This window comes from Nipponia nippon, unplaced genomic scaffold, assembly GCF_047370975.1.
Source record: "Nipponia nippon isolate SJK-2023a ecotype South Korea unplaced genomic scaffold, ASM4737097v1 scaffold_31, whole genome shotgun sequence".
NCBI classification, from domain to species: domain Eukaryota; kingdom Metazoa; phylum Chordata; class Aves; order Pelecaniformes; family Threskiornithidae; genus Nipponia; species Nipponia nippon.
In genome coordinates this window covers 2153631-2165419 of record NW_028262349.1, presented here as the reverse complement: position 1 = coordinate 2165419, position 11789 = coordinate 2153631, and the positions used below count along the sequence as shown (strand labels likewise).

Sequence of the window (11789 nt, the reverse complement as noted above, 5' to 3'; positions counted from 1 at the left end):
AGAGCCACCCCTCTGCTTGTTTGGGAGACGCCGAGCGTAGGCTGCTCGGGGTTGGGTTTCTGTTTCCAACCCGTCGCAACCTGCGGGGAAGCGGCAGCCGCCGGCAGGGCTGGGACCAGGGGCTGCGACCCCCAAAGCCCCGATTCGGGGCCGCGGCCCCCGGCGGGACAGTGGGGACAGGGTGACCAGAGCCGGACGGCCCCGCGTGAGTCAGCAGCATCGGCGTCACAGGAGGAGGCCGGTTGAGCCGGGCAGGAAGGGCGCACGGAGGCGGGCGCAGCCAAGCTTTAAAAGTCCTCGCGGGGACGGGTTCGCCTCCGCGCCACCCCACCGTCCCCATGGCCCCCGCGGTGCTGCTGGCTCTCCTGGTGCTGGTGGCCCTGCTGGCCCCGGGGCTCGGGGTGGCCTTCCCCGGCTGCGACTACCCGGCCCACCTCTGGTGCAGCTCAAAGGAGATCGCCATCGCCTGCCAGGTCAGAGCCACCGGTGCCAGGGCTGCCCTGGCCGCCCGCTCGCGCTGGCAGCCCACGCAGGGCCGCCCGGCACGCGGGGACGGGTCCCGCCAAAATGGCACGTGCGGGGCTGGGCGCCTGCCCGGCCAGCGGGGCTGGGGCGCGCGGGGACGGCATCAGGGCATCGCCTGGCCGTGGTACCCGGTGCCAAGCGCCGGCTCTGAGCATCCCCGCGGCACAGGCTGGCACACCGCAGGGATGCTCAGAGCCGCTGTGCCGTGCTGGCACCGTGGCACTCCCCGGCATCCCCGGGGAAGCGCCGTGCTACAGCCAGACCCCAGCCCCAAGCCTTCCCCAGGCGCTGCTGGCACTTCTGCTTTTTCGGCATAATCCAGCTTTTCAGCTTATTCCACCTTGAACATCCCTGGATGGTGACACCGCTGCGACGGCGGGTCCAGCAGCGCCCTGCGAGCCCCGCGGGGCCGCAGCCACCACCCGGCAGTGGGTGCTGGGCTCTACCCCCACCCAGGCACGTCCTGGCCCCACCAGATACGCTTTTCCCCAAAAATATTTTGGGGAAGTTCCTGTGGAAAGCCCCGGTGCTGCTGCAGGAGGCCCCTGGCCGCTCTCACTTCCCTCCCAGCGCTGCACACCCTCGTCCCCCCTCCTGCCCCACATCCCAGCAGCTTTTCCCCCATCCCCTGCAAATATGGGGGCAGGGGGCTGCAGCCGTACCCCCCCGTGCACCCCAAAACCTTCCCGCACGCAGGCAGAAAGCCGCTGCGCCAACCTCTCGCGCCCGGCGGCCGCCCCCGTGGAGCTGAGCCTTTACTACGAGAGCCTGTGCCCAGCGTGCCGCGGGTTCCTGGTCCAGCAGCTCTTCACCGCCTGGCTGCTGCTGCCTGCCGAGGCCCTGAGCATCACCCTGGTGCCCTACGGCAACGCCGAGGTAGGAGCTGGCCCGACCCGGTGCCGCGGGCGCTCGCCCCGGTGCCGCTGGCCCGCTCAGACCCGTTGGTCCTGCAGGAGAAGAACATCAGTGGGAAGTGGCACTTCCAGTGCCAGCACGGCCCGGAGGAGTGTCTGGGCAACATGATCGAGGTGACCGTGACCATCCCCGTCCCCACGGTGCCGGCATGGGGGGGTCCGGCAGCCCCTCACCGCCCGCCCCGTCCCCACAGACCTGCGTGATGGACGAGGCCAAGAACTTCACCACCTACTTCCCCGTCATCTTCTGCCTGGAGTCGGGCAGCTCCGTCACCAAGAACCTGGAGGCCGTATGACCCCTTCCCCGTCCCCGTCGCCCCGCCGTGGGGCTGTCCCCGTCCCCCTGACCACGTCCCCCCGCTCTCCCCGGCAGTGCCTGCAGATCTACGCCCCGCAGCTGGACGGGGGCCGCATCGCCGCCTGCGTGCAGGGGGACGCGGGGGCCGCCCTGATGCACCGCAACGCCCAGCTGACGGCGGCCCTCGACCCCCCGCACCAATACGTGCCCTGGGTCGTCATCAACGGGGTACGGCGAGGAGGGGGACGCGCGCCGGGGCGCCGGGCAGGGCTGGGGCAGCGCGGGGACCCCCTGACCGGCCCCGTCGCCCCTCTCCCCGCAGAAGCACACGGACGAGCTGCAGGCGCAGGCCGAGGCCTCGCTGCTGGGGCTGATCTGCCGCCTCTACCAGGTGGGACGGGGAGCACGGGGAGGGCCGGCAGGGCTGGGGACACGTCCCCGTCCCCGTCCCCACCGGGGCTCCATCGGCTGCTCTCTGGCAGGGGGAGAAGCCCGAGGCCTGTGGGGGCTCAAGGGCCCTGAAGGCCCCATCCGGCTGCAGGCGCTGAGGGACGGCGTGGGAGCACCCAGCGAGCGGCAAATAAAAAGGATGGGTTGGGGTTTTTTTTGTGGAAAAACAAGAGGCTCCGAGTGGTGCGTGGGGGAGCGGGGAGCGGTGCGGGGGGAGAGCGGGAGCCGGGCCCCGGGGCGCCGGGCCTGGCCTCCGCCGGGCCCCGCGGAAACGCTGCTGCCTCGGTGGGTGTCATGGCGGCCGCCTACGCCTCCGTAGGTGTCATGGCGGCTGCCGGTGCCTCGGTAGGTGTCATGGCGGCCGCCGGCGCCTCGGTAGGTGTCATGGCGGCCTTCGGAAGCGGAAGGCGCCCCGACACCGGACGCGCGCCCTCTTCCGCGTGCCAGTGGCGGAAGCGCGCGGCGGTGAGCTGGGGGGGGCGGCATCGATGTGAGGAGGAGGGGGGAACTGGGAGGACTGGGGGCACGGGGGGGAACTGAGGGGCACGGGGGTGTCGGGGGGTCCAGCAGGGGGGCCCGGGGGGGCACAGCAGGAGTAACAGGGGCACGGGGGCACTGGGAGGGTACAGCGGTGCTAACTGGGGAAACTGGGGAGCGCAGCATGGGGAACTGGGGGGCACTGGGAGGGTAGAGCAGTGCTAACGGGGAACTGGGGAGCACGGCATGGATAACTGGGGGGAACTGGGAGGGTAGAGCAGTGCTAACTGGGGGAACTGGGGAGCATGACAGCATGGGTAACTGGGGGGAACTGGGAGGGTAGAGCAGTGCTAACTGCGGAAACTGGGGAGCGTGGCATGGGTAACTGGGGGGAACTGGGAGGGCAGGGCAGTGCTGACTGGGGGAACTGGAGAGCACAAGAGCATGGATAACTGGGGGAACTGGGAGGGTAGGGCAGTGCTGACTGGGGAAACTGGGGAGTGCATCATGGGGAACTGGGGGCACAGGGGGCACTGGGAGGGTAGGGCAGTGCTAACTGGGGGAACTGGGGAGCACGGCATGGATAACTGGGGGGACTGGGAGGGTCGGGCAGTGCTAACTGGGGGAACTGGGGAGCACGGCATGGATAACTGGGGAGACTGGGAGGGCAGGGCAGTGCTAACTGGGGGAACTGGAAAGCCCAGCATGTATAACTGCGGGGAACTGGAAGGGTAGGGCAGTGCTAACTGGGGGAACTGGGGAGCACGGCATGGATAACTGGGGAGACTGGGAGGGCAGGGCAGTGCTAACTGGGGGAACTGGAAAGCCCAGCATGTATAACTGCGGGGAACTGGAAGGGTAGGGCAGTGCTAACTGGGGGAACTGGGGAGCACAACAGCATGAATAACTGTGGGGCACTGGGAGGGCAGGGCAGGGCAGTGCTAACTGGGGGAACTGGAGAGCATAACAGCATGTATAACTGGGGGCACTGGGAGGGTAGGGCAGTGCTGACTGGGGAAACTGGAGAGCATGGCATGGATAACTGGGGGGCACAGGGGGCACTGGGAGGGTAGGGCAGTGCTAACTGGGGGAACTGGGGAGCACGGCATGGATAACTGGGGGGACTGGGAGGGTCGGGCAGTGCTAACTGGGGGAACTGGGGAGCACAACAGCATGGATAACTGGGGGGCGCTGGGAGGGCAGGGCAGTGCTAACTGGGGGAACTGGGGACCACAACAGCATGGATAACTGGGGGGCACTGGGGGAACTAGGCAGGTACAGCAGTGCTAACTGGGGAGCGCGTCATGCATAACTGGGGGCACAGGGCACTGGGAGGGTAGGGCAGTGCTGACTGGGGGAACTGGGGAGCACGGCATGGGTAACTGGGGGGCACAGGAGCGACTGGGGGGTGCGGGGTGCCGGGGGCTGCGGGGGCCCGGTCCCCACTGAGCCCCGGGCAGGGGCCGCGGGTGCCTGCCCACAGGATGCTGGCGCGGGGCCGGCAGCTCCTGCGCTGCTGGAAGCCGCTCTTCACCGGCCGCCTGCTGCTGCTGACCAACACGGCGAGCTGCGGCGCGCTGCTGGCCACCGGCGACGTGCTGCAGCAGGCCTGGCACTGCCGGCGGCACCCAGACACCGAGCCCCAGGTGGCCCGCACAGGTGACAACCCTGGGGGGGGGACACGCACGAACCGCGGGGGGGGGGGTGTGATGCAGCACAGCCTCACGCATGGTTTAATCCACGCTCGTTATCACGGCGGGGTGGAATTGGGGTGGCGTTCCCCGGCACGACGCAAAGCCGCCTTCGCGCCTTCCCCGGAGCCGGAGCCGCTTTCGGGGGGGGCGGGGAGCCCAGGGTGGGGGTGACATAAATAATTCATCGGTCGCCGGGGCGGTGTTGTGTTGCAGGACGCATGTTCGCCGTCGGCTGCAGCATGGGCCCGCTGATGCACTACTGGTACGTCTGGCTGGACGCCGCCTTCCCGGCGCGGGGCGTGCGGGGGCTGAAAACCGTCCTGAAGAAAGTCCTCATCGACCAGCTGGTGGCATCGCCCGTCCTCGGCGCCTGGTATTTCTTCGGTACGTGTCGGCACCCGCCTTGCGTCAGCGTCGCTGAGAACTGAGCGTAGCCCAGGCTGCCGGTGACGCGTTACGGCGCGTGGGTGCCGGCGTGATGCCTGTCACCCTCCCTTGGTGGGCGCATGTGGGGTTCCCGGGGCTCCCTCCCTCCGGCTGGGGCCGGCGCTGCCCTTCCCTCCCATGGTGGGTTTTTTTGCCATTTTTCGGCGTCCAGCCCAGCTGAGATAGCAATTCCCATCCACACTCCCCACCTGGAGCCTTGTGCGCGCTCCCATCCCCACTGACGTCCGTCTGTCCCCGCAGGCATGGGCTCGCTGGAGGGCCAGTCTCTCCAGGAGAGCTGGGAGGAGCTGAAGGAGAAGTTTTGGGAGTTTTACAAGGTAAATACACCCCCCTGCCGAGCTCTCCCTGCCGCCCGCGGTGGGGACCAGGCTCCGGCGGGGAGCGCCTGGCTGCTCTTTGCTCCCGGCAGGCTGACTGGTGCATCTGGCCGGCGGCTCAGCTCCTGAATTTCCTCTTCGTCCCGCCCAAGTACCGGGTGGTTTACATCAACGTGATCACGCTGGGCTGGGACACCTACCTCTCCTACCTCAAACACAGGGTGAGCACCGGCACCGCGGTGCCACGCCGGCCACGCCTCGCCGCTGCGGCCAGCTGGGCTCGTGCCGAACGTGCCTTGGTTCTCTTTATTTTCCAGCCTGGCAGCCCCCCGAGCGCCGAGCACGACTCGCCGCGGGAGAACCGGCGCAGTGCCGGGATGTGAAGCGGCAGCCGCTCTTAGCGACTGCGACGTTTTCGGGGGCTCCTGCCCGCAGCAAGCGATTTTCTGGGCATCGCGGCGGACGCGGCTCCATCCGCCCAACGACCATGATGGCCGGAGCCCGCTGCGACCGCTGTCTGCAGCTCGCTGCCGCCTGCGCGGATCTTGCTGGTTAACTCATGTCCTGATTGCAGTGATGGGGTTGGGTGTTTTTAACGAATCGCCTGTCCCAGGCTAGCCTGGAAAGCGATTTCTTTTTGTATTCTTCCACAGAGCCCACGCTGCCGGGGCGGGGAGGAGCTGCTGCAGCTGCACTTTGCCTTTGGCGCCCCGGGGAGGGTCCCCAGCGCGCTCCCCGCTGCTGCAGCCGGGTTTTTTCCCCCTTCTCCAGGACAAGGCTGGCCCCTTGCTCCCCTCCTCGGCTCTTGCGCGGAGCCAGCGGCTCGGGTCCCTGCCTTGCTCCCGCTTCGGCTGCTGGGCAGCGGGATGCCGCCCCGCCGCTCTCGGCGCAGCTCCTCGGCCCTTTCCCTGCTGCTTTTTCTCTCGCAGCCGAAGGGAGAAGTCATCCGGCTCCCCGCACCCGCCGCCTCGTCTCCCTTTCGCCCCACCTCGCACCCACCTCCCCGGCGCCGCGCGTGGGCTGGGCTGCAGCCGCCCAGTTTTTATAAAAATAGCGGCGCGATCGCTGCCGCCTGCTCACCGCCGGCTTTGACAGCGGCAGAGTCGCCACGGAGGCGGTCGGGGGTTTTTAAGGCAAAGTTTTTCGCAGGATTTGGACCACAGCTCCCTGGGCAACTTATTTATTTCCAGCATCGATAAAAATTGCCTAAATGCGATTTTTTTTTTTTTCCCCGAAAGCTGTGCCGTTCAGCTCTGGCCTGGTCCCTCCTGCCACCCCCCCGGGGGGACGCCAGCCCACCGCAGCCAGCCAAGCTGCCGAGCCACCGCAGGAGCCATTTGGTGAATGCTAATTAAGAAAACAGATCATTTCAGCTCCTCTCCGGCAACGAGCTCGACAGCGCGGGGCCGAGGCGAGCGGAGGTTACCGACGCCGAGCGGAGTGCCCGGCCTGCTGCCCCCTCTCCACCGGCAATGACCCGGAGCAACCGGTGATCAGCATTGATTTATTTCTTCACAACATTTCTTTAATACAGTGATTTTTAGGAAATCGTACTCTTTTTTGACACTTTTGACATTTGTACAGTACAGTTTAACTCTTCCATAAGTAAACTTCACAAAAAATAGGGAAGGGGAAGGGGGGGAGATGGTATCGCGCTCGGGGAAGGGGAAAAATCTGTAAAATAAAGACACAGCGCTCCAAGAAAAATAAATAAGAGGGCAGCAAGACCTCCGGGTCTGTCATCGCTACAGGAATATCCACTTATTCACAGTCTCCACAGAAGCACGGTACTACAGGAACGCACGAGGAGCCCAAGGCCCTGCAGCAAATTAGCAACGCTCCTCCGAGCCCCGCGAGCCAAAACCGGGGGCTCAGCGAAGGTCCCCGGCCCTGAACCGGGGCTAATTTGCTACAGCTCGCTTGGCTGGCCTCGCTTTTATTTTGTTTGGTTGTTTTTTTGTGGTTTTTTTTTTTTTTTAAACCTTTAAATAAGAGATTTTTTAAAAGTGATATTCACAAGCAAGGTTACCACACTGAGAGGAAAAAAAAAAAATAAAAAATAAATGCACCAACACGGCCACAGCACAGCAGGTCACGCGCACAGCGTCACTTCCTACGCCTATTTACAAGGAGGTTCTCTTATGTACAAGGAGGAAGACGGCGGGAGCATAAATTAGCATCTATTTATACAAATAAACAATCCATCCATCTGGGGGGAGGAGAGCCAGGGGCAAAGAGCCCCCGGGAGCTCTCTGGGCAGGCGGGACCTGCGCCGCGGCGGGGAGGGGGACACGGGGAGTCCCAGCGGGACGTGAGGTTCTGGGGTCCCATCGCAGCCCCCCCCCACCCGTCCCTGCTCCCCAGGGACCCCGGGGAGGGATGGGACCGGGGGCGATGGGAGCTGGCGGTGGCGAGCAGAGAAAATAATATTTCTCAGCAAGGGGCTTGTGGAGCGATTACAAGCAGAATGGGGGGAGTTTTCTACCAGCCCAGGCTTAAAAATAAATTAAGGGGGGGGGGGGACACAGCCTAACTGAACCGGGGGCTCCTAGAGGGGCCGCAGGCCTTTCGGAGGTATCAGCAGCAAAAGCCCCCGCGGGACCCCCAAGAAGAGGGGCTCAGGGGGTGGCGGGGGGTGCACTGACCGGTTTTTGGGGTGCAGGGAGGGGGGCTGGCCCTAGCAGGCACAGTCCTGGTGCGGGGGGGCCTGCTGGTCCGTCAGCTGGGGGCCCTGCTTGGCGCCGGTGACCGCCGGGTCGGCCGTGTCCAGCGACTCCGACATCTTCTCGCAGATGATGTCCACCAGCCGCTCGAAGGTCTGCTTGACGTTGATGTTGTCCTTGGCGCTGGCCTCGAAAAACTCAAAACCTGGAGGGGGGGCGGGGGGGAACAGGGACGGACACGACAACAACGACGACATCAGGGCTGCAAACCCCCACCCCGCTGCAGCCCTGCATCCAGCCGCCCAACATTCGAAACCTTTTCCAGCTCCTCCTCCCTTCGTTAAATATTGAAGGGCTGCTTGTGCCGCACGCCTGGACCACCCGGCTGCGACCTGCCTCTGCACCCACCCGGGGACGCCCAATTTTCCCTTCCCGGCACCTCTCGGCAGCCGGTGGCGGGTTTACGGGGCTGTAACAGAAACCGGCATCGCACCCTGCAGCTCGTGGCTTAATTACAGCTCTTTTTTTCGTTAGGTGACAAGTCACCACTGCTATTGAAGCAGAAGAATTACAGCGAGGGAATTAAGCCCCTAATTAAATTATTTGTGGGACGATGGCTGCGCCGGCGTGGCCCCCCCACTCACCCAGGTGCTCGGCGAGCTGGCGGCCCTTCTCCGAGGAGACGACGCGCTCGTCCTCCATGTCACATTTGTTCCCCACCAGCAGGACCTGGGCGTTGTCCCAGGAGTAGGTCTTGATCTGGGTGGACCTTTGGGAAAGGCAAAGGGGGAAATCAGGCGGGGGCAGAGCACGGTGCCGGGGGGACGCCCCTAAGGGGGGGGACGGTTATGGGGGGACCCCAGAGCCCGTCCGGGCGCTCACCAGTCCTGCACAGCGTTGAAGGACTCCTCGTTGGTGATGTCGTACATCAGGATGAAGCCCATGGCGCCGCGGTAGTAGGCGGTGGTGATGGTGCGGTACCGCTCCTGGCCGGCTGTGTCCTGGGGAGGGGCGGAGAGCGGCACGTCACCCCCGGGGACGTGGGGACGCCGGTGGTTTGCAGGGTCCAGCCACCCCTCGGGGTGCACCAGGGGACAGCGGGGTCCCCGGGGACGCGTCCCTCCCCACCAACGCTGCAGCCCAGCCGGGGCTGGGGGCACCCTCGGCATCACCCCCAGCGCTTCCAGCCCCGGCAAACGGCAGAGCAGCCCCACACCAACCGTCCGCCCCCTGCCACGCACCCCTGTGCCGGCGTGGGGACCGGCGGGGACCCCCGGGGCGCCTCACCCAGATCTGCAGCTTGATGCGCTTGTCATTCCGGTAGATGGTCTTGACCTTGAAGTCGATGCCGACGGTGCTGACGAAGGCAGGCGTGAAGGAGTCGTCGGCGTACCGGAAGAGGAAGGAGGTTTTCCCCACGCTGCTGTTGCCGATGATCAGGATCTTGAACATGTAGTCAAAGTTCTGGTCCGAGGATTCCTTCTGCCCATAGCGGGAATCGGTAGCGGACGCCATCTGCAAGGCGGAGGAGAGGCCGTGACGGTGACGGTGCGGCAACGGCCAGGGTGGCGGCTGCAAACTCACGCGATGCCGGGCCCCAGCTGGCACCGGTGCCACGGTCCGAAGCCATTTCCCACGGTTGAGTCATATTTTGATTCGGGATGGGTGAGCAGCACCGGGGCAAGGCGCGCTGCCACCAGTGGGGTCACTCGGCCCCAGGATTGTCCCTGAAGGGTTTTGCCGGGCCAGCTCCTGTCACCCCCGATGCGGGGCACCCCCAGAAGGTGCCCACAGCAAACACGGGGTGCACAGACCCCGGCGTTTGCTGTCACGGGGGAGTCCGTGACCCTGGCAGGGGTGCAGCTGGCAGCCAGGGCACTGCAGCCTCTCCTGCATCTCCCCTGCAAAATGGCACCTGCAGCGGTGCCCCCGCACGCCGTGCCCAGCCCGGCCACCGCTTCGGCAGCACAGTGGGGTGCTGCGGGTGGGTGCTCAGCGCTGGGGCAGGGGGTGATGCCGGGCGGGGGTGCACAGGGGTGGGTGCTCACCCAGGGCTGCAGGGCGGAGCATGGGGATGCTGGGCAGCGGGTGCTGCAGCGTGCAGGGTGCTGCGGAGCGCAGGGTGCGGGGGGGGGGGGGCAGGGTGCTGCGGGGGCGGGGGGGACTGGGTGCTGCAGGGAGGGGGTGCAGGGTGCTACAGGGTGCTGCGGGGGGCTGCAGCGTGCTGTGGGGAGGGGATGCAGAGGGTTCCAGGGAGGGGGTGCAGGGGGTTGCAGGGTGCTGCGGGGGGGAGAGTGCAGGGGGTTGCAGGGAGGGGGTGCAGGGGGTTGCAGGGTGCTGCGGGGGAGATGCAGGGGGTTGCAGGGAGGGGGTGCAGGGGGTTGCGGGGTGCTGGGGAGGGGGTGCAGGGGGTTGCAGGGTGCTGCGGGGGGGGGTGCAGGGGGTTGCAGGGAGGGGGTGCGGGGGTGGGGAGCTCAGCCCCTGCCCCTCCCCGCAGGCCCGAGCCCGCTGCACCCGGCCGGTCCCCGCCGCACCCCGCTGCACCGAGAGACCCCCCGCCCCGCCATGCAGCGAGAAGCGCGCCCCCCCCCCGCTGCATCTCCCCCCCCGCCCGCTGCAGTCGCCATCCCCGCCCGCTGCCGTGCGCCCCCCCTCCCCGAGCTGCGCCCGCCCGGCGCGGTGCAGCCGCCGGTGCCGGTGCCGGTGCCGGTGCCGGTGCCGGTATCGTGGGGGGGGGGGGGGGGGGGCGCGGGGGCGCGCGCTCACCTCCAGCCCGCGCTCGCGCCGCCGCCTCCTCCTGCAGCAACTGCAGCAGCGGCGCGCGCCGCCCCGGCGTTGCAGAGCCCGGATGACGTCGCCGCGGGGAGGGGGCGGGAGGGGAGGGGGCGGGGCGAAGTATGTAAATGAAGGCTTGACGTCAGCGTTCGGGCCCCGGGGGGAAGCGCTGATTGGCCGGCAGCGCGCTGTGATGGACAGCCGGCGGGGGCCACGCCGGGCGGGGCGGGGAGGAGGGAGGAGACCCCCCTCCCGGCGCGGTGGTGGGCGCCGCCCCCCCCTCGCAGCGCGCAGTGGTGCGGCCCGGCGGCGCCCCGCGGGCCGGGGACTGAACCATCCCCTCCCCGGGCGGGGGGCGCGGGGCGGACCATTCCCGTTGGAGGGGGGGGCGAGCCATCTCCGTTTAAGGGGGGGCGAGCCCTCACAGCCTCCCCTGTCACGACATGACCCCCTGTCGCGACGGCCAGCGCGGCCCGCGGCCCCCCTCAGGCCTGCAAGTACGGGCAGCCTGACCCCATCCCCTGATGGGGGCACTTGGCCCTGAAGTGAGGCCTACTGCCCCCAGTGCTCCCAGTGTTCCCAGTGCCCCCAGTGCCCGGCCCAGCTGGGGCGGGGGGCACAGGCGGGCGGTCATGTCCTGCCCGGACCCCTGCGTCCTCCCTCGCCCTGAGGCAATCAGCGGGGATTAGGGGGAGGCAGCATATGGCGGCCCCGCGGGAGGGCGGCGGGGCCCGGCCTGGGGCTCCACAGGCCCCGGGGCAGTGGCGCTCCCCTCCCCACCAGCCTGGCCCTCGCCCGGGCCTGCCTCTGCCCTGCCCGAAGCCCGCAGGCCCCAGGAGCCTCCTAGGCTGGCCCTGCCCTGCCTCTGGGACGCTGGGGACTCAAGGGCCTGTGGTGCAGCTCCTCGCCACCGCAGGGACTCACCGGGCTGCCACGGCCCGTGGGAGGACAGAGCCGGACACCCCTGGCTCTGTCTGGAGCCAGCTGGGTGGGACTGGAGCCCCCCGAGGCAGCGGGACAGCACGGGCAGTCACGGGCACGACCGGGAGGCAGGGATGGATCCAGCCACCATGGGTGCTGCCACCACCTCCTCCAGGCATGGGCTCCACCACCCTCCCTCCATCCCTCCTCCACCACCCCCCATCTCCATCCTGCATGGATGCTGCAGCCCCTCAGCCAAGCAAAGGGAGAAAAGGGGTTTTTTTAACCAGCTCCCGCCCCGCTCCCAG

The 11789-nt window shown here is 67.4% G+C and overlaps 3 protein-coding genes across 5 annotated transcripts; 2 read left to right on the top strand and 1 right to left on the bottom strand.

Annotated features, from left to right (window-relative positions):
• Window positions 1–81: 81 nt before the first annotated feature.
• Window positions 82–2357, top strand: IFI30 (IFI30 lysosomal thiol reductase). Its single transcript, XM_009471961.2, has 7 exons — window positions 82–473; window positions 1222–1401; window positions 1479–1553; window positions 1634–1729; window positions 1813–1965; window positions 2060–2128; window positions 2220–2357. Exons 1-7 carry the CDS (start codon window positions 339–341, stop codon window positions 2283–2285), a joined length of 774 nt encoding a protein of 257 aa, XP_009470236.1. The 5' UTR covers window positions 82–338; the 3' UTR covers window positions 2286–2357.
• A 201-nt stretch (window positions 2358–2558) lies between these two features.
• On the top strand, window positions 2559–7207 carry MPV17L2 (MPV17 mitochondrial inner membrane protein like 2). 3 transcript variants are annotated; one of them, XM_087769468.1, is made up of 6 exons: window positions 2559–2652; window positions 4125–4323; window positions 4572–4742; window positions 5046–5122; window positions 5215–5343; window positions 5440–7207. In XM_087769468.1, exons 1-6 carry the CDS (start codon window positions 2572–2574, stop codon window positions 5503–5505), a joined length of 723 nt encoding a protein of 240 aa, XP_087625594.1. In that variant the 5' UTR covers window positions 2559–2571; the 3' UTR covers window positions 5506–7207. The 3 variants fall into 3 exon arrangements, with proteins under 3 accessions (XP_087625594.1, XP_087625595.1, XP_087625597.1); XM_087769471.1 differs by having other exon boundaries at window positions 2601–2677; XM_087769469.1 differs by lacking the exon at window positions 5215–5343 and having other exon boundaries at window positions 6361–7207.
• Window positions 6613–10661, bottom strand: RAB3A (RAB3A, member RAS oncogene family). The gene is made up of 5 exons (XM_087769472.1): window positions 10552–10661; window positions 9073–9300; window positions 8668–8786; window positions 8430–8554; window positions 6613–7990 (listed from the first exon to the last, which is right to left on the bottom strand). Exons 2-5 carry the CDS (start codon window positions 9298–9300, stop codon window positions 7800–7802), a joined length of 663 nt encoding a protein of 220 aa, XP_087625598.1. The 5' UTR covers window positions 10552–10661; the 3' UTR covers window positions 6613–7799.
• Between the last annotated feature and the right edge of the window lie 1128 nt (window positions 10662–11789).

What these genes read in the sequence shown, in the direction of transcription:
- IFI30 (XM_009471961.2), top strand. Translation starts at nt 339, where the DNA reads ATGGCCCCCGCGGTGCTGCTGGCTCTCCTGGTGCTGGTGGCCCTGCTG. An exon ending in GTCTGGGCAACATGATCGAG is followed by an intron (nt 1,554 to 1,633) that starts GTGACCGTGACC and finishes CCGTCCCCACAG; the next exon opens with ACCTGCGTGATGGACGAGGC. An exon ending in CCTGGGTCGTCATCAACGGG is followed by an intron (nt 1,966 to 2,059) that starts GTACGGCGAGGA and finishes CTCTCCCCGCAG; the next exon opens with AAGCACACGGACGAGCTGCA.
- MPV17L2 (XM_087769468.1), top strand. Translation starts at nt 2,572, where the DNA reads ATGGCGGCCTTCGGAAGCGGAAGGCGCCCCGACACCGGACGCGCGCCC. An exon ending in GCCCCAGGTGGCCCGCACAG is followed by an intron (nt 4,324 to 4,571) that starts GTGACAACCCTG and finishes GTTGTGTTGCAG; the next exon opens with GACGCATGTTCGCCGTCGGC. An exon ending in TCTCCTACCTCAAACACAGG is followed by an intron (nt 5,344 to 5,439) that starts GTGAGCACCGGC and finishes TTTATTTTCCAG; the next exon opens with CCTGGCAGCCCCCCGAGCGC.
- RAB3A (XM_087769472.1), bottom strand. Translation starts at nt 9,300, where the DNA reads ATGGCGTCCGCTACCGATTCCCGCTATGGGCAGAAGGAATCCTCGGAC. An exon ending in TTCAACGCTGTGCAGGACTG is followed by an intron (nt 8,555 to 8,667) that starts GTGAGCGCCCGG and finishes CCTTTCCCAAAG; the next exon opens with GTCCACCCAGATCAAGACCT. An exon ending in CCAGCTCGCCGAGCACCTGG is followed by an intron (nt 7,991 to 8,429) that starts GTGAGTGGGGGG and finishes CCCCCCCTCCAG; the next exon opens with GTTTTGAGTTTTTCGAGGCC.